At 42.3% G+C, this 20,751-nt stretch overlaps 1 protein-coding gene across 2 annotated transcripts; it reads right to left on the reverse strand.

The window, feature by feature from the left end:
* Positions 1-49: 49 nt before the first annotated feature.
* ube2j1 (ubiquitin-conjugating enzyme E2, J1) lies at positions 50-20,376 on the reverse strand. 2 transcript variants are annotated; one of them, XM_048250139.1, is made up of 9 exons: positions 20,292-20,376; positions 20,025-20,195; positions 12,801-12,874; positions 12,504-12,635; positions 11,832-11,916; positions 10,373-10,478; positions 7,495-7,624; positions 4,154-4,282; positions 50-1,294 (listed from the first exon to the last, which is right to left on the reverse strand). In XM_048250139.1, the coding sequence occupies exons 2-9, from the start codon at positions 20,053-20,055 to the stop codon at positions 974-976; spliced, it is 1,008 nt and encodes a 335-aa protein (XP_048106096.1). In that variant the 5' UTR covers positions 20,056-20,195; positions 20,292-20,376; the 3' UTR covers positions 50-973. The 2 variants fall into 2 exon arrangements, with proteins under 2 accessions (XP_048106096.1, XP_048106095.1); XM_048250138.1 differs by having other exon boundaries at positions 20,025-20,354.
* Between the last annotated feature and the right edge of the window lie 375 nt (positions 20,377-20,751).

Consider the following 20,751-nt stretch of genomic DNA (forward strand, 5'->3'; position numbering starts at 1 on the left):
CCGCATCAGGGTCATAGAATCAGCAATTACAAAAAATATCCATAAATGATCATGTTATCACTGCCCCAGACAGGCAATTTATTTTCAGTCTCTTTTCTCCTTGAAGTTGTGAAGAAACTAGTAGTCACATGCTATTTGTCACTGGCCACTCAAAAGCATGATGTGGTAGTCAAACACCAAAATAAACTTAAAAACAGGAAAATAATACCACATAATTGCATTGTAAATAAGTGACCTTTGACATATTCACTCATGAGTACCATTTGAACAGTTTACTTGTACTAATGGTCCATCTTGCAGAGTTTGAGGTTTTACAGTACAGTAGTAACTGGTATTTTAGAACGTACTTTCCCTCCCTAGTAGAGCAGAGGTTTGGACTGACTTTATAATGTAAATAATTTACTAAGAGATACATACATTGATCTATGCTGTTCCAAACAGCAACAAACAATGCAGAACATGCTAATTTAAAATTCAAATTAACATCTGGTAATAAGCAATTCAGCTCTCGATTAAAATATCAATTTAAACAGTGACACACAAAAACACCCAAAGTTTTACATTACAATACATCAATAGCATAGACTTCATCATTTGGTAAGATAATGTTGTAAATATATCAAGATTTGTATAATAGGCTGCGGTTTTGCTTCATGGTCTGATGTAGAGGTATAAGATGATATAACTGATTTTCTACGTGGTGCTTGAACTTCTTAAAAACTTGATCTCTGCTCAATTACTGCTGTGACTCCAAACTTCAGGAATGCAAAGATGCCAACACTACGGACAAAACCTTAAGCGGTTACACAAAGAAGTCACCGAGGCCTGCCTTAGTCTCTACCCGATACCGGGCAATGGCAGAAGACATTTTTTTTTCTCTCACGTGGCAGGGACAGTGTCTGGCTGGTACTTGGGCAGTGTTACATGGGCCATGTATCTGTGCGTTTCTGTTTACTTTTATGTACGTGTGTTGTCACAGCTCATAGTCGAACTTATAGTCATTAGCCAGATAGATCCTGCGGAAGATGAGTGCAGTGAGAGCCAGTGTGAGCAGCACGATTAGCACAGCAGATCCAGCCTGGCTGCCATCCGCTGGTGGCTGGGCCGCTACTGGGAATGCTGGAAATGGAGCCCGGCGGGGCTGCTGCTGCTGCTGCTGCTGCTGCTGGCCCTGCTGCTGAGCACGCCGCTGGCGGGGACTCAAGGAGCGGGAGCTGTTGTTGCTTGGGGCCACAGGGGGAACAGATGTGGAGAGAGGTGCCTCCTCACTGATGGCTGGACCAGACGCCTCGGTCTGTGGAGGGGGTGGAGGGGGCAATTAGTATTATACTGTACATGCATGCACACATTTGCACAATCATAATTATGTCACATACATGTATGTTCAATATGTTCAGTAAAAGCCCAAAAGACTCTTTGGGTCTCCAATAGCAGCCAGTCTCATATTCAGCAGGTAGTTTGTTTTATTCAACCAAACTAATTATATACCGAGACAGAAAAAAGTCTATGGATGGAGGACGAGTGAAATGAAAAAGTGCCTTGGATACGCATACTTTGATTGTTTTTACAATTTGACATATTCTATATGTTATATCTTGGATATGCATACTTTGATTATTTTTACAATTTGACATATTCTACATGTAATATCTTTTTAAAGCTATTTAACAAGAGTTTCTACTATTTAGTACTTGGGCATACAGTATTTTAATCAACAAAAACATCATACCTATAGGATGAGGCCCAATCAAACTGAGGGGGCCCATGTGAAATGTATTTTGAACTTGGATTTTACGAACGGAGGCATACTCCTCCTGTAAACATCACTACAATTTTTGCAATGAGTGCCACTGCTGCCCCTTTGTCAGTTCAGGGCAAACAGGATAAGATACCCTTCATTACCATCGCTGCATTGATGAGCCTTGAGTGCCCAGCACTCTACTGCCAGAACATGCCAGATTTTACCCAACAAGCGTGACCATTTTGGTTACACTAACCCAGTCCTCTGGCCATAACAATTTTGCCCAATTCATATAACGTTACTTGCAATGTAAAATAGAACATGTGGGTGGAATCAGGACAGGTCAATAAAATAATCTAAAAAGTGGGATGACAATAACATTGTTCATACTTATGTTGATAACAAATGATAAGCTTTGAAAATGTTTCCTCCATATGGATAGCCTATACTAGTACAGAGCAGAAAGACATGAACTTAGGCCAGAGTTATACTTTGCATGTCCGTGCCGTCTTATGGGTCCCAATGACGTTGATTTCATCATCAGAGGGAGTACGTGTGGCTCTGTGGATGTTGGTGTACCCCGCAACTTGTTGTGACTGCATGTGATGCAGCACCCAACTGCCATGCTTCAGGTTGAGTGTTCTTCTCAGTAGCAGCAGGTGCATAATCCAGCAACATTATGTGGCCGTCAAAGGCTGTCAACTGACTATTTGAATGACCAGATTATCCCATCAATGGTTTTTTCTTCCCTGATGGCACAGGCATATCACAGGATGACAATTCCAGGATTCACTAGGCTACTTTGGTAACACAGTGGCTCAGGGAGCATGAGGAATCATTTTTATACACGAGTTGGCCAACACGGAGTCTAGATCATAATGCCATTGAAAGTCTTTGGAAATGTGCTTGGTTCAACTCTCCGGTTCTCAATAATGCAGCTCTGGACAGAAATGTGATATTGCATATGGCTGTCCAAACAAATGTGCAAACATGGCAAATGCATATTGTAATTCAAGCTAAAGGCAGTCAAACAAAATATTAGTGTGCAACTTTTTTTTGGCCAGGCAGTGCACAGTATAATCCATTTGTATAGATCAGGAATTGCTTTTATGATTGCTGTGTTTTTATCATAATCATTTTCACTAGGAGTTCTGAGAGAGCATCTAAGAACTTTCAGGAAACCCTCTGGGCAGGGGATGGCAGATACAGTACACTGCATCAACAGTAGTATTCAACTTTGAGCGATTGACTTTGAAACTCGTACGCCCTGGAAACTGGCGACAGTGAGAGATGGTTTCTTCAAGCAGATACAAACATGATGACTAAACATAGCAAGTTAAAGGAAACCCCAGGGTCTACGGGGAGCTGGCTTACTAATTGCAGAAAGGCTAGAGGCAGCAGCGTCATAGAGGCATGGCAGAGAGGATGGGAGGTAGCAAATAACAACACAGTAAAGAACTAGAGAAAGCCATGAGCCTGCTGGGGGACTGTCAGCTGGGGACAGATTGGAGACCTTTCTTCAGCCCTTTCACTATACAGTCAGCATCTAGAAGATGATCCCACCCTGTTCACACTCTTTGTCCTTATCTTAGGTTTTTTAGAGAGAATGCTGTGGGAATGGTGCCACATGGCTCTAGCCAAGAGGGAGCAAACTGTCTACTCGCCTCTGCAGTCCGCACTAATCTGATTGTTTTGTCTGTTATTCGTTTTATCCCTCACTGTGGCCAAAAGGAACACAAGTTAACTCAGCCTAATTAACATATTGGCTGGCTGAATTTATTACACCGTTAAGCCTACAGTTCAGAATCTTAATGCAGAACCCACTTTGTACAATTTGGAGAAATTTTGAGCACTGTAAAACTACCAACAATTACAATAAGGGTACAGTATTACAAATGATAGACTGACTCATTAGACAAGTGATGGAAAAAATCATCAGCTGAAGTTCCTTAAAGGTCAGAAGTTGTGACATGGTAAGGCTTCATGCTGCCCTTTTCGGTTCTGTCTGTGTTTGAATCATCCAATATGTTCTGAGTAAAGACCCGAGGTGGTGGTGAATCAGGGGGCTGTTTATTACATAAAGCACTATGAGAGATGAGACAAATTATGGAGATAAGCACAGTGCCATATTTCCCCCCATAATACCACCCCCTCAGGAACAAAGACCCCTACAGCGCCACTAAACTCCTATAACAATTAACTTGTAATTTAATGGCACCTTTAAAAACAGCAGAGACAGAGCGGCTTCATCACGCCTGACTGTGCCAGCCACCTTCAAAATACTGTAGAAGTGTAAGCTCATGTAATACTCAAAATAGCCCCAAACTGATATGCATCTGCACTTTCTTGCACTTGCTCCTCCCTATGGCATGTGCCGTGTGTGTGTGTGTGTGTGTCTTCTGTTCTGCTCACCTCAGGGGTTTGTGCTGGCTCCAAACTGGCTGGGCTCTCTGTGGAAGACTCCCCCTCTTGGCTGTTGGAGGCGGCTTGGCTCTCGGCTCCACTGCTCAGCCCGGCTTTACTGGACAAGCTGGCTTCAGCCTGCAGGAACACACAGCCCACCGCTGTCATCCACAATGTACTATGGCTCTTGTCAAGAGACATGCTGCAGATTACCCAGATACACTGTTCAGTTTTTATCTCTTTCTGTAGTGAGTGCATGCAAGGGGAAAAATCAGAAAAACATGCAGACATATTTAATCTGATTATGATTAATCGCAGAAGTAGGATGGGTTGCACGTGAGGGTAGGAAGGGTCAGGGTGTGCGGACTCAGCAACTGCACTCATCTTACAGCAGCATGAGCAGGACCGAGCCTCGGGGATTGGCCGTTTTGGGCATTGCTCCAGAGCGCAACCATTTTGATCGCGCATGCGACCTAAAATCTGTCAAATAAGACTGAAAATTTTCATTGGTTGTTCCGATGTGCCTGGCATTTAGCAGGTCAGTCTCTGTGAGTATGACAGTGTGTGGCATCATTTTTTCCCTCTCCTGCATCCTGCAAAGACCTGCCTTTACTGGACCTCCGATTGGCTCGGATCCTGATATTCTTCTTAGCTGAATAGGGGTGGGGGGAAAAATAAAGCCTGCTGTAGCCGCTATACCCGTCCCCACCCCACCATCTCTCTCCTCTGTCCCCAGTAGGGATGTGCCATATCGCATCAATATCAATATGCTGGTAGATATCCCTCCAGATGATGAGAATTTGTCATATTGCTAAATCAATGACATTGTTGATGACATGTTTACATACAGCGTGGGGAGTAAGTATTGAACGCGTCAACATTTTTTTCAGTAAATACACTTCCAGTGAGGCTAGACACATTTTCATCAGACATTAGTATAAACTCAGGCAATCCACACAAAAATCCAAACATTAAAGTCCATAAGTAGAGTTATGTGTAATAACGTGGAAAAAAAGTATTGAACACACTAAGAAAAGGCAGTACACCAAGACAAGGAAAGGCTGGAATATGTAAGTAATTAGAGCGCTATTATCCCTCCTATCTGTGCAAATGAATATGAGCTGGGTTAGTATATTGATGGGCTATAAAAAGGTTTTTCATTACCAAGGTGTCACACAAGAAACATTTCATGATGGGTAAAATCAAAGGGCTCTCCCAAGACGTTCGCAACCTTATTGTAGCAAAACATATCAATGGAACTGGTAGCAGATGCATTTAAAAACTTCAGAATCTTCCAGTAAGCAGCATTGGGGGCCATTATTTGCAAGTGGAAGGAACATCACTGCATCATCAACCGGACATGCACAGGACCTCCTCGCAAGATTTCTGACCAGGGAGTCAGAAGGATAGTCCGAAGAGTAGCACAAGAGCCAAGGACCACTCAGAGAAAGCTCTAGAAAGACTTGGAGGCAGCGTTCTTACAGTAAGAGAGAATCACCTCCATGGCGCCTACTGTATGCACACTGACCCAGCACGACTCCAATGCTGAAGAAAAACTGAAGAAGTTTGCTACACAACATTTAGACAAGCCTATGAAATACTGAGACAATGTAGTGTGGTCAGATGAGAGCAAAATTGAACTTTTTGGATGTCATACTACACACCATGTTTGGAGGAGAAATGGCACTGCACATCACCCTAAAAATGGCATACCAACAGTGAGGTTTGGAGGTGGAGGCATCATGGTGTTTTCATCTCATTGTACTGGCAGACTTCATAGAGTTAAAGGAATGATGAATGGAGTATTTTTCAGGGAGAATCCTGCCATCCACTAGGATGATGAGGATGAGAGGTGGGTAGACCTTCCAGCAGGACAACGATTCAAAGCATACAGCTTTGGAGGAAACTCTCAATTGGTTTCAGAGAAAGGAAATCAAGGCCCTGACCTATACCCAATTTAACAGTTCTGGAGGGGACTAAAGATCAGGATTCACAAGAGGGACCCCTGGAATCTTTAAGATTTAAAGACTATCTGTTTGGAAGAATGGGCCAAAATCACACCTGAATATTGCAACTTATTAGTTTCATCATACAATAAATGTCTTGAAGTTGTCACAAGGGGCTTTTCCACAAAATATTTAAGAAATATCAGTAGGCACATTCAAAATGTTTTTTCATTCCACTTTTCATTTTTTTTTTTTTTTTTCATTTCATTCCACTTTATAACTCTACTAATGGACTTTAATGTTTGGATTTTTCAGTTAATATCAATGTTAATGCAAATAGCTTCACTGGAAGTATACTTACTGAGAAAATGTTGATGCGTTCAATACTTATTTCCCCCTCTGTATGCACTGTAAGGTGGGAAGCTTGCATATATAGTGAGAACAAACATGACAGAATGTGGAGTTCATTGCGATGGTCAGGATTAAGTTTTACTTTTTTTGTGTTTGTACAACTTTCAAAATTTTAATGACATGACTTGTTTGACATGGCCTAGAAAACAGTGGTGAATTATTTCCATATTATAATGTTAGTGCCTAAAATACCATGAAATATTGTTATTTAGTTTAAAGTCCTAGTCTCCAGTAAAATGCCTAATCCTGAAGGAACATCTTCGGTGGCAATAGCCGCGTTTGATCTGACTGCATCTGTTCGAGAGCCCCATCACATACAAAAAGGCCAAAATATATGCCTTCAGTAATGACTAGGGATGTAACGGTATGAAAATTTAGCCTCACGCTTATAGTGACCAAAATTATCGGTTTTCGGTATTATCACGGTATTATAAGATGCAGAGTGGCTACATGAGACAGTACATGTTTTGCGGTGAAAATGTTCTGCCTTTTAAAATCAAATGTAACCTAATCCGTATCGCAGTTAAATCCATCAATTAGACAACAGAATCAGTAGGGTACCAGTTTTTTTTCATTGTACCAGGCCTACTGTATGTCAAAAGCAGGCTCGGATGAAGCTGGGAAGGATTAAACACATGGTTTCCACACTGTGGTAATCAACTGCGATAATTATGATATTTGAAATGAAAACGGTCAAGATTTTTATCGCGGTTTACCATTATACCAGTAATCGTTACATCCCTAGTAATGACTTATCCAGTTTCGGTGTCTCAGATATAATAAATTGCCAAACATAATTTATTGCAAAGCAGAGCCAGTATTTTATTATTGAAGCAACAATGTTCCCAAATGTAAACCAGAAAAACAAAAGTATTCCACTGAAGTATCCCACTGCCCCTAAATGACGTGCTGGTTTACCTAAATGAAAAAGTAAGCGCACCAGTGCAGCCAATGTCAGCAGTTAGTAGTCTAGAGCTGTGGTTTAGAGAGTACCTTAAAGTTGATCTGCTGTGCAAGTTCTTTGGCTTCATGGTCCTCTAGGCGGGGGGTGCTGTTGGGGGACAGAGCCAGGAGAGCAGACTGCATGGAGCAACCGCACACCTCACAGCAGAAGTCCTGAGACCTGCCAGGGGCAAGACACAGACAACAAAAATGGCATCAGAAACACCTCATTCTAACACAGAAACACCTGATAGTAACACAAAAGACCTGTCCAGACCATCCTGATAAATCCTCCAGATGACAGTCTGAAGTTTACTTCTTTATTTATTTGGCTGATGTATAAGTAAGTAGTATAAGTATAAGTATATTTACTCTTTTGATCCCGTGAGGGAAATTTGGTCTCTGCATTTATCCCAATCCTCGAATTAGTGAAACACACACAGCACACAGTGAGGTGAAGCACACACTAATCCCGGCGCAGTGAGCTGCCTGCATCAACAGCGGCGCTCGGGGAGCAGTGAGGGGTTAGGTGCCTTGCTCAAGGGCACTTCAGCCATGCCTACTGGTCGGGGTTCGAACCAGCAACCCTCCAGTTACAGGTCCGAAGTGCTAACCAGTAGGCCACGGCTGCCCCACATGTTGCACCACAAGTGTTCAGCTGTCTACAAAACTGACCGTTTGAACCCCGAAATTCAACCTGTCTCTATTTCTCCAGGTCCATTTTCAGTGGCTTTTCCATATAGACTCCCTCACCAGAAATAAGCCAGATTTATAAAACGACCATGCAAAATCTGTGGCATGGCAATTTTGGCTCATTCATCCCCATAGCAGTGATTAGTGACAGTCGATTACAATAGTATTATGTGCTGTGTTTCAGATGACAGCAAAAGGAAATGAAGCAATATTAATTTACCCACAGCCTTATGGTACCTGTTGGCCTGTTTGGTCAATGCTACAGAAAGCAAAATGAACATTGTCAACTAAATATATTATTGCTTATACTCAATTAAATATTAAAAAGATCATATAATCTTTCCTCAAAAGAATGACTAAACATAATTGGAAGGAAAGAAAATCTTCTATAAATCTACCCACAGTACATGTAAAACTACCATGATGGTATCTGCCTTTAATCAAATCTGGCTATGAATATGGGTGACATCTGTATTGATCTGTATCAGACTGGCTCTGTGTGCATTTCAGTGCTTTTGGTGGAACACTGTGCTGCTGAGCTCTGTTGGCACGGCGCTTGTTGTGATGCAAGGTACACTGATGCATTCATAAGCTCACAGATGTTTGGCCAAGAGCTCATATTACGCAAACCCTAAAACCCTCCTCCGCTGTGTGCTGGAGTAAAAACGTGGTCGTGTATGACCATGAAAGAGTTGATCTGATTTGGTTGGACCTGTGGTGTAGTCTATCTTTAAAGTTTGGAGTCACAGCAGTAATTGAGCAGAGACACAGACTTTGAGCACCATGGAATTGAAAATGTCAGTTATACAAATCAGCAACCGGTTACAAATCTTATTCTAGATAGATAGATAGATACTTTATTGATGCCCAGGGAAAATTCAAGTTCTATCTGCAACAAACGTATCTTACCAAATACTGGTGTCTAAGCTATTTATTTTGCTATTTATTTTGAGGCTTTGTTTTTCTCTGCATCCCACTGTTGGCCCTGTTCCATAAAGTAAAAACATAAATAAATCATAAATCAATGTGTTGTGAGTTCGGTAAGAATAACAAATACGGGAATCCATTGTAGCAAACATTAAAGAAAATGTTTACAGTGCAGTGTTTTTATGTCTTTCACACCAACTGTCCACTTTTTCAGATTATATCTTCTCAGAGATGACATTCCTGTGGATTTAACACTCGTGCACCCTTGAGCATTTCAAAAGGCTTGTAGTGTGTGGCCGCCCGCCCCACATTTCAGCCCGAGTTTGTTTCTGAAGTGACAGAGACGAACGGCAGAGTGAAAATATGGATCGGGTGTCGTGCTGCGCTCTGGCTGAAAGGCGCACAGTGAGTGACAGCGCTCACAATTACCAGGAGCACAAAGGCAAGGAGATGAGACTAGAAGTGAAGTGCTGTCTCAAGCACAGCCATTGTGCTGGAGAGAAGGCCCTTTTATAAGGCAGATAAGTGTGCCTTTATTTATAGATGGGACTGCGTTCCTTCTGTCACTTCCAATCTTCAAGTGTTAATGAGAGTGGCAGTTGTTAAAGAGCCCACATCCGTATGTGTTAATGGGCAAGTCATCATGCCTCTGTACAGGCTTCCATCTAATTAAGGCTTCCATCTCATCTCAAATACAAAGAAAACATGTGGTGACATGCAGTGGTCAGGGACTTCAATTTTCAGTTAGTAATGAAAGTTCACAGAGGATCTGCAGGAGGGTGGGCTGTGAAATGATTCAGGTGTGAAGAATATCTGAGGATCCCTTAGTCTTACCCACAGCTTAAGAATTGTGAGATATTTCACCAACCTTTGTTAAACCTCAATATGCAAACAAGCGGAAGACTCACCTTGTTTGAATATAACTACTCCAAGCACTAGGCCCATACAGTAATTGAACTTAAGAGCAACTTTTCGAATTGTAGAAAAGATTTTATTAACTGGCTAGTTTAAAACAATATCTACACTGACGGCTAGTCTTGTTTGTCTGATATTTTTCCTACAGACATGAGAATAGAACTAAAAACCCTTGGAAATTATACACACATGACATGGTGTAAAATAAATAACTACTGGGAGGACATAACAAGTAGTGAATTCATCTGTATAGAAGAGCTCAGCTTAGTCTTTCTGCACCTCAGATAGGCTGACCTAAACTCATGTGGATGTGCAAGCCGCTTTGGGTGTATATGTGTGTGTGTGTGTAGGGGAGGGGGATCAGTGTGAGAACATTAAAGCCAGAAAATCATACTTTTTGGCGAGGGCTCTCCTCTCCTCTGGGGTATAATCAAGAGATCCTATTGCTCCCTCTCCTTTGGTGGGCATAAATCCGATTATAGCTATTAACGCAGTCCGTACTGAAAGGGAGAGAAAAAAGACCAACACAATTATGACACAAGATGGATGAATACATAAAAAACAGCAGAGGTTCATCTCCTGCAGCTGCAGGGGAGAATGGTGGTTAAATAACATGCAAGATGATGACTGTGCCATTTCTGTTTTCCCTCCACTGTAATCCTGTCTTTACACCACCAGCAGCCCTGACATCCCCGTCACTACGTCACTCCTCAGTCACTCCTCCGTCACAAACACTCACACCTGACCCACAACACTACGTCACTCCTCCGTCACAAACACTCACACCTGGCCCACAACACTACGTCACTCCTCCGTCACAAACACTCACACCTGACCCACAACACTACGTCACTCCTCCGTCACAAACACTCACACCTGACCCACAACACTACGTCACTCCTCCGTCACAAACACTCACACCTGACCCACAACACTACGTCACTCCTCCGTCACAAACACTCACACCTGGCCCACAACACTTCAATAGGTGGCAGCCAACAGACTGCACAAACCTGGCTAATAAAAACAGCACTTGCTTTTTACAGGTGGTGTCACATATTTCGCCACATATCATCCTGGAATGAAATATAATGTGAAACCTCATTTTTTTTCTTCAATAAATACCACTGTATACTGTAGTCTGTCAATGTAATGCAACAAAGGCCCACAGCTATAATGACTACAAATTCAGTATGTAGAACGTTTGATAGATACTCTTTATGTTTTACTGGTACCAACAGTGGAGGATTCTCTGTCAAAAAAGGAGTCATAAAGCCAAAGTCACAGCTGACTAAAAGCAGTGAGTGAATGTGTCAAATATGGCTCTCAGGCAGCCGCGGCCGAGAGCTTTGGGGAGTGAATTAGACAGGCGTGGCCAAGCTGGATTTGGAGTGACACTTCACTTATTGAGTTAGTTCTGCTGTGCAGTCCGGCTTTCATTCCCTTCCAGCTTTAAGCCTTTAAATTGGGGGAAAACACTGATAGAACAATCGGGCAAATATAAATGCTGGGGCAAATAACATTTGCATACTCTCTTCATTTAAATTCAAATGGGGGCTCTAATCCTTCCAGTGCATTTCCATTCCCCCAGGCTAGGAGTCAAGATACTAAGTATAGCATAAAAGCTGAAGTAGGGGAAGAAAAATGGTGGTGTGTGTTTGTGTGCATGCAGCTGAAAGAATGAAAGCACATGGAAGATATGAAGTGGTTGATAAATGTGGATGACTATGCATGTACAGTACACGCTGGGACTATAAATGTCTTCAAGGCTGTGGATGGGAGCTGTGGGATGAACGCTGACTGTGTGAGGCTGCTGGTGACAGGTCTTCACTGGGAAGACAAATGGGACCTACTGCTCCAGGAGGGCTGCCAGGTCTCTGGGTGGTGGCCGGAGATGCTGAGACAGATCTTCTTCCCCACCTCAAACCTGCCGTTCGGCTGGAAAAAGAACAGAGTTTCAATGTTTCTTCCAAAAAGTTCCAACACAGCAGACAGAGATGGAGACGGAGTGTGCCACCACAGAATATCTGTTCTCATGACAGCACCACCTCCAAAGATCAAACTGAGCAGAACAAAGGAGGAGGAAGCCATAATGACAAGCCATGTCTTCAAAGACAGGACCGTAAAAAAAGCTGGGGTTGATGGGAAAGGGGTGACACTCACTTTAATCACTACACCCTTGTGACATCAAAACAGTAAACCTTACATATCCTTGAAGAACACTTACATTTTAAAATGATTGGATTCACAAAGGAATGTGTATAATTCAGAAACATTGATTGATGAACCATTAAAAGTTGTATATATGCTTTTGTCATCCTGTACTTTAAAATCTATGTAGCACCAAGAAGACATATGAGAAAGACTGATGTCAAAGTATCCTGCTGTTACCCTTTGATCAATGTCTTTCGTGTCATATTAACTCATGTCTTTGTGTCGCATACTGTTCCTTGTCAGTGATGGGAAGATTAGCTGGAGCTAAGGGAATGGCATCTTAATGGCAAAGTTCCTTCTCAGGATCTTACCGTTAGCAGTATGATGCTTGGGGGTTTCATAGGGTACTCCGGGGGAAGAACAATCCTGCCGTGGTAGATCCCACCATCAAAGTCTGAGTCTGGTGGGCCTCGCACAGAGAAGTGCCACTCAAAAAGGTTATCCTAGAAATACAGCAGTCAAGATCAGACATATCCGTGCATACCTGGGCTCAAGCGTTCCTACATGCTACAGTAGATTTCCGTTTTTGTGGAGAGGTGATGGGAGACCTGGCGTTTGTTTATGTTGATGCTTATGTTTGTTTATGTTGGCTTGATGCGCTGCCTCACCTCTAGTGGTTGAGCGTGATAATGCTCTGTTGGGTCTCGGAGCTCTGCTGCTTCCTTCATCAATCGCTTCACAGCTGTTTGACACAGAAGGGAAGACTGTTAGAGGCTGATCAAGAGGAGAGGTGCCTCAAAGTGCTCCAAAGTCACAGGACAGTCACACCGGTCAGTCACACTGGCATCCCTGCCTCCTCCTTATCCCACCCCTGCATGACCCACACTGAGTTATCAGCCTGACCACTGATGCGAGACTTATAAGCCTGAAAGAGCACAGCAGCTGGTGAGTCAATATTAATGCAGACAGACAAAGCATGAAGCAGAGAGCAAAACACCATGTGCCACAGTCAACACATACACCCTTACTCCTTTGCCTTAACATCTACATGGTCGTCATATCTATTTACAATGCAAGAGTTCTGAATCACTGATTCTGTAATGACCCAACTTTAACATTATGACTACTACTACCATCATCATAGCATAGTAATTTAGACAGAAGCAAAGCAATCATGTCATCCTCGTGACAAACAGCTCGTAGCAGTGGCTTAGGTGCTCCACTTCCCATCCCCCCTCACCACAACCCCCACCTCAGCTTTCACTTGGACCATGCTAAGGTCAATTACTTCCTCTGGCAGTCTTAAGAATGGCACGTGACAGGCGTCAGCAGAGAACATCTGTTTATCTTAACCCTTGTACACTAACACAAACATCTTTAATCTGAGCAGATGCAGAATCTCTTCACCCGGCCCGGGGGGTCCATACCCACCCACTCCCTCCCTCACCATACTTATCCCACATTCTGTTCACCCCGCGGGTATGATGCAAGCTTGGTGACACGCCTGCTGCCAACACCCACCCAGTCTCAACCTTGGCCGCCTCTGTGGTGTTAAAAGGGAGCAGCGAAAACACAAAATCTAGTCTAAATGTCAGACGACTGCCAAGGGTTTCAGACAGCAGAGAGGAGAGCTGCTGTGTAGAGGGAACAAAATCCACACAGCGCTCTTCTAGGAAACGCAGGAGCCACTGAGCTGAAAGTTTGTCGTCGAGCTGTCCCACTCGGTTGAAATTGGAAAATAATTGGGGAAAGTGTGAGCATGACAAACCCATTTCTGCAAAGAAAATTGCTTTGGAATCCAATTGTACAAATTGATACAGTGCAAAAGAGAGGGACTCTACTTACTCCTGTTATAGTAAGATTGAGAGAAGGAGAGTGAAGAAAAGAAAACCCTCAAACGATACACACACACACACTTCTCAGGGCACGTGTTCCATCAGCCTGTGCCTGCCGCCGGACTTTGTACTGAAGATCAGGATTGTAGAGCGCAAGAGAGAGGGAGAGAGAGAGAGCCCTGTGATGAACTGAACTTAATGATGTGGGAGAGCAGGATCAGTTGGAGGGCAAGCATCTGCATCCCAAACTCTCTCCACACCCATCATGCGCTGAAAGAAAGCCAGCTGAAATCACGGTTTTGCCTGCTAGCTCAGCATGGGGCTGGATGTGGAGCAGATAAATGTGATTAACTGTTAATTAGTCTGGGGTAGCTCCTCATACCAAGGCCCAGCCCAACTCATTTGATAGCTGGAGGGGGAGATGACAGTGAGAGGACTAGTGTCTAATGTAGCGGTGTTCATTTTGTAGCACGGAGTAACCTAATCACAATCTGACTACAGAATATAGAGTCTGGTGCTTGTAGGTGATACATGTTAAGTCACTTCCCAAATACAAGGGTAGATCATTTTTCAATAAGACAACCACCACTAAGTGATGACCGTTACTGCCATGCTCTCATGTCAGTCTGTGCTATGCCACTGTAATGTCACCATGGCTACAAGTTTCATACAGCTATTCCATAAACGAATGGAGAAGCAACAGAAAGCAAACTGCATGAATTTCCCTTTACTAGCTTTTCTCTTCTGAAAATGGGAGAGCTCAAAGGAGCTGATGTTGTGTCACCAAAGCCTCAGAACAGCCTTACAACCTATCTGTATTATGGGATGGAGGAAATTAAATGGTAGGGTATCCTTTTCTGAGCCTTTTTCGTGAAACAAACTTCATAATTATCTCTCATCTTTTGAATATGTTAAACTCATTAAAAGGAAACAGATTAACAGGAAACTGTGCCAGATTAACATCAAACTGCTTTATACTTTTAGTTGAGTAAAACCCCTTTCCATGGCTGGTGCTTACTAAAAGGTAAACCGTATGTTTGTTTATGTAATCATCATAGTAAAATTACATATTTCAAAAAGTTGCGAGATCAGCTAAATGTGAGATTATTTAGCAGCAGTGTTGGCAGAGAGCGCTAGTCTGCAACGCAGCTGTCAGACTATGCATGCAATCCTTTCCTGAAATAAAACCCAGACTTTGCATTCCATTTGCATAACTGCTCAGGCTCATTATCATACAGTTTCTCACTACTGACTTCGGAGAATATTACAGTGCAGTCTACTTCAACAGTTACTAAGTCTACGTGGCAGTATCTCCTCCTACACAACACTCCAAACTACACCCATCGGAAGCTGTTAATACTTCAGCAGCTGTGTTTGTTTCAGATTATATAACAGGTTTCAGGAGATGAGAAACTGAGTAACAGGTGTGTGTGTGTGTGTAGGGATGGCTCAGCAAAAGTAAAAAAAAAGAAGCAAAACAAAAACAAAACCGATTAGACAGATAGATTAATGTTGACGAATGCAGCTAATACAACATGTCAGATTTTCTTGCTATATTGTAGGCTATTTAAGGTAGGTCAGATTTGTCAATACCTTTCATCTTAAGTGTGCAATGATTTTGTAAGTGGAAACCAAATCATGAGTCAATCAATAATCGTTTCTTATGGCAATTTCTTTTACGATTCACCATGAACTGTATGCTACCTTTAGGCTAACATTTATGACAGGGGGTTTAGTGGTACAGCTCTAGGCACACACCAGTCTGAGAGTGAGCATGTTCTACGCTGTTCTACTTGAGCAGAGTGAGAATGGCAGGAGAGACATGTGCAAAGACACTAATGCCCAACAGAGAAAGCCTGAGTCTTCAGGAAGTCAGACAGGCTCCCCTTCCATAGGCATCCAGTGGCGGAAAGCGCTCAGAGCAATAGGAAGACACCCAGTGGTGGGTGGGTGTGACAGACAGAGCCAGACAGAGAGGGCTGTGGAAGATGGCGATGGGAGACAGAGAAAGCCCTGTGGTTTGCTATGTCCAGAATGTAACGTTACAGTCTAGCACCTAAGAGGGACAAGTGAAGTATGGAATAACTGGCCCTGGAGCTCTGCAGGGGGCAAGCACTGTCCAAACTGGGCCATCGCTTCCCAGCAGGCGAGCAAACACTGTCTGTGTGTTTGTCTGTCTCTCTCTCTCTCTCACACACTAGAGGTAGGGTGGAAAACAAACATTAAAGGCCCTGGAGTGTGATTACAGGAGTGCAATGTTTGAGTTTCCCTGGCTAAAAATAAAAGATAAAAGTGGGACACACCAGAAAATTGATAAAATGCTTTCAGCCTTGCAGTCTCACCACAGAGCATGTCAACCATGTCTGTTCTGATCCTGTAACAGGGATTCCTCCATGAGGACCTGTGTTGCGCTCTGTGTTGAAAACACCAATTTCATATGCAAGACATTGGGGATGAATTTGAAAGACACAGATACGGAACATTCGTCACAAGCTACTTGGACTGTCAGTCACCCACTGTGTGAAGTTTAATGAGCAGAAGGTGTCAGGTTGACGCTTTGATCTCTGGGTCTTTGTGAGAATGACAGCCTGCCACAAAGCTCCAGATTCTGTGAATAGAGATCTAAAAACCACCTGCATAAACCCAGATCCTGACAACAGGGGGTTTCTACATGAATAGGAATGTTAAATAAATAAAGAGAATACCTTACATTTGTAAGCTCTTCACTGGGGTTTACAAGCACATTGCCCAGGTTCTCTTTACTCGATTGTTTTACTTTTGTGTCAAAATCAGTTCAAAATCAGTAGGGAAATACAACATATAAGAAATCTACAGCAAGCCATTGCTTGTTCTGGGATGCCATGGGTCAAGATGCCTGGTCTGTGTTGCCATGATGAAGCCTCTGTGGTTTAACAGTGATGCTCAGGGACGTGCAGCAATGCCAGAGCACTCCATGAACATAATGCAGTGTGACCTTCCCTGCATGGAACCCCTCGAAGCTTATGCTCCATAATCACTTTGGTCCTTACGTAATATTAAATAGCAACAGGTGTTTTCACCATCGCACTTGAATAAGAAAGGTTTCCGTGGTCAGTGTGCAAATAGAAGATAAGACTACTTTAAATATTTTTTCAAAAAATATACCTTTTTGCACACAATTAAATGTTAATTTTATGAAAATAAGATACTATAAACTTGGTGGCATAACTACTATTTTTAACTGGCTTGTTACATAAACAATAGAGGTGGACCGAAGCAAACATTTGTCTTCAAACAACTCACTCACTTCAAACCACTAGTTCTAGCCTTTGTAAAAATAAGCACTACTCCAGATCCCTCATGTCTGGTTTGGGGATTAAACGCTAGCTCCTCCTGAAAGAAAAGCAAGCCTCTGAAATCGCTGGCTATGACATAGGGGCAAGAGGAAAAAAAAGAAAGAGAGACACAAACAAGTTTCTTTCACATTCAAGCATGTGGTTGGTAAATTCGCTTGGTTCTAGGGGATAGATAGATACATAGAAAAACACACCAAAATAAAGATATATTAAAAGAAATATATAGAACAGAATAAACAGAATATATAAAAACATATAGGCTAGTTATTGAATAAATATTAAGTGTAGGATAGTGTTGTTTATGTATAAATATAACTGCTAGGGCCACCACAAGGTCAATCAATAAATACTACTGTGCTACTTAGTCAATCAGACCAGTGTTTGCAGTGTTAGCATGTTCAGGCCTTTGCTCCTCAGTCCTCCCCCCACCTTTCCCTCTCCCCCCACAAGTGGAGTTGGACAGACTGATGGCATGAGGGATAAAGGACTTGTTGTGTCTCTCTGTGCTGCACCCTTTATTCGTTACTGATCCAGTATAACCATCCAACATCAACCGCTCACAATCAGCCTAGTACATAAGTATAATAAATACATTTAAAAAGGTGGTTCTATATTCTACTCCAGGAACAATTCAGTGATGTCTAGCGAAGTCTGTTATGGATGACAGTGAAAACACCTAGGCCTTCATCAGTCAGTGTGTTGTTGTTGCTGTTGCTGTTATGGATGACAGCCAGGGAGGAAATTTGACAAAGGTTATGTTTATTCAACACAAAATAATGTCAAGTACCAGGCCACAGTTTTCTTGCAACTCAAAAGTTTGAGCTTTTCTTGATAAGCAAGAGAGATGATGTAAAAAGGCAGGCCCTCTAGAGGAAGATCAAGGAGACATGCGAGACTTGACTACAGCATCGAAATGTTCCACAACATATGAGAAATGAGGAAGAGTGACAGGAAAAGCCTTGACTCCCTGATGGGTGCCCACTCTGGGTGAATGAGGCCTCGGTCAGTGGCCTTGGGGGAAAGGATTACAATCAAGCAAACAAAATCATCTTATGCAATGCACTTCATCGTATGCCGGAGACGGCAGAGAGTTCATCCTCTGAGTTGTGAGACGAGATTATGTAACAATCACAGACAGCCCTAGACGACATGAGCCACAGTATTCACAAACTCAGAGCTGGTGCTGTTCTCCCCTCTTGGGTACGATCTCTTTGTCTGGATCAACAGTTATACAAAATATGATCTCCCTAAGGGCAGGAATTGTGACTAAAAGTGACACTTTTCATCTGACAACCAACAATATCTGTTTTTGGCTTGACTGACATGTTTAAAAATAACATGCAAATGCAATCCATTTCATTGACTCTGAGATATGGTATACATTACTGTGCAAAAGTTTTAGGCACAGCCTAGTTGCTTAGCCTGACTACAACTCTCACGTCATATAGTTCATCGTGCCCAAAGTCAACCGTAATAAGTTTCTGCTGGTTACAAACATGCCATTACTCAGCTTATAATTGGTCAGCTGTCAAAAGTTAGGTAGACTTTGTTAATTGTGTTCTTAGAACTGTTTAGTCCGAAACGCAGGAATATTATTCTGAACTAAATGTCCAAAGGTAATGAGGTAGGACACACCCAAGTGAAACTGGATTCATGAATCTGGATTCATTCACCAGATTATTTTTAGGCAAGTCAAAAACAAACATGCCAACTTCTTGGCCGCATGGCCTTCATCACAGCAAGAAACATTTAAGTCTAGCACCACAAAAAAACAAATGTTGTTATGTAATGTGGGCGGTCAGTCAGTAAGATCGGATTTTTATAGGATTTGGGGGAAAATCAGATTTGGGCTGCAGTCTGAATAAGGGCTTTGACCCATATGGCAAGCAACCGACAGTTGACAGTTGCACATAATCATGTTCATGGACATGCCAAAGCATAGATTTGTTATTTGTTAAGAAAAAAAAGTAAATTACTTTCATGAGCTGCACAAGTCTAGTGACTATGTGGAGGTGGAATAAATGAGAATTTCAGCTCTGATCTGAGCAATGCACTAAAACAAAGGAGGAAACCCTGTAAGTTAGTGGAACAATAAATTATATTTGTTTGTCTACCAAACATCCAAAATCAAATGTGTCACCTATGGCCTGCCCTGAGGTTTGGAACAAAACCAGTTTCCTCTTTACAGGCTTCCCAAACAAAAACACCAACTTAGCATCATGCAGACACATTAGATAAAGGCTACTGATGCTACTGATAACGCTAGTTGAGGCACAAAGTGTTACAGTTGATAACATGTACTTCTTTTCATTCAGAAAGTAACATTAAGAGTCATACGACTTACAATTCTAACCTTCTGAGGCAATTAAAACTTTACCAGCTAGCCAACCAACTAGCTAACAACCAAGCTAATCCGCCCTACATGAGTTTAATTGAGAATGTACAGCCGAACACACAGCAATACAAGACTGACATTTTTTCTACCACAGTCTTATCCAGTCAGGTCGTAGACAGTAGTGTCTGGACAAGCAAACGGTACAATGACCATCAAAGACTCGGACATTTCGCTACACATTAGCTAGCATCAACAACTAAGACTAGCTAGCTAGCGAGCGAGCTACGTTAGAAATAACAGCCCCTTATAAAGCCAGTTACGAGTTAACGTTAGATGCTCTAGCCACGAGCAAACACAACCTTTAAATTGTAGGATGTTACAACGTACCTGGGCTCTTCAGATTATATTTACTTTCCATCCTGTTGATCCCAACTACTGTCTAGCTAACGTTAGACCAAACGAAGCTATACAACAGCTGCTACTGAGGTGGTGTGCTGATGATCCTCCGGTGTTTGTCTTTGTATCACTTTTTTATTTTTCTGTCCGAAGAGGCTGCAGCTTTAAAAACACCCAGAACAATGTGGTAGTAGATCAAGCAAAATACTTATACAGTAATGAGAAACGCTAAATTTTGGAATAGGGTTTCTGTCCTACCACTTTCTGACGTGGCAGAAGTTTCCCCTAGTTTCGTTTCGTTAGCCAGCTAGAAAGAAGTCACATGAAAAACGAAAACAGGAAGTAGAACATACGTCAGCAATGACAAAACAGTTTGGTCTTATTTTATTTCAAACATATTTTTAATTAATTGTTAAATAAAGGTTTTTATGAATATACATATAATGTGTTGCCTTTTCTTCGCATAGGAACCTGATGTGCATGGTAGGATGGTAGGCTAATATGGATATGGAAACATTAAGTAGCAGACAGACATGAAACACCTAAAGTTAAATCATAACCAATAACTCCACTGACCATGAACAGAGAATTACACTCACATCAGTTTGCAAAAACACAGTAACTCTCACACTCACACTGCCCTTGGTAACACACACGTCACTCATACACACGCAGAGCACATTGCTTGATGATGATACACAGCCCACAGCAAGACAAA

Source organism: Alosa alosa, chromosome 8, assembly GCF_017589495.1.
Source record: "Alosa alosa isolate M-15738 ecotype Scorff River chromosome 8, AALO_Geno_1.1, whole genome shotgun sequence".
NCBI lineage: Eukaryota > Metazoa > Chordata > Actinopteri > Clupeiformes > Clupeidae > Alosa > Alosa alosa.

What these genes read in the sequence shown, in the direction of transcription:
- ube2j1 (XM_048250139.1), bottom strand. Translation starts at nt 20,055, where the DNA reads ATGGAAAGTAAATATAATCTGAAGAGCCCAG. An exon ending in ATATAATCTGAAGAGCCCAG is followed by an intron (nt 12,875 to 20,024) that starts GTACGTTGTAAC and finishes TGTGTCAAACAG; the next exon opens with CTGTGAAGCGATTGATGAAG. An exon ending in ATCACGCTCAACCACTAGAG is followed by an intron (nt 12,636 to 12,800) that starts GTGAGGCAGCGC and finishes CTGTATTTCTAG; the next exon opens with GATAACCTTTTTGAGTGGCA.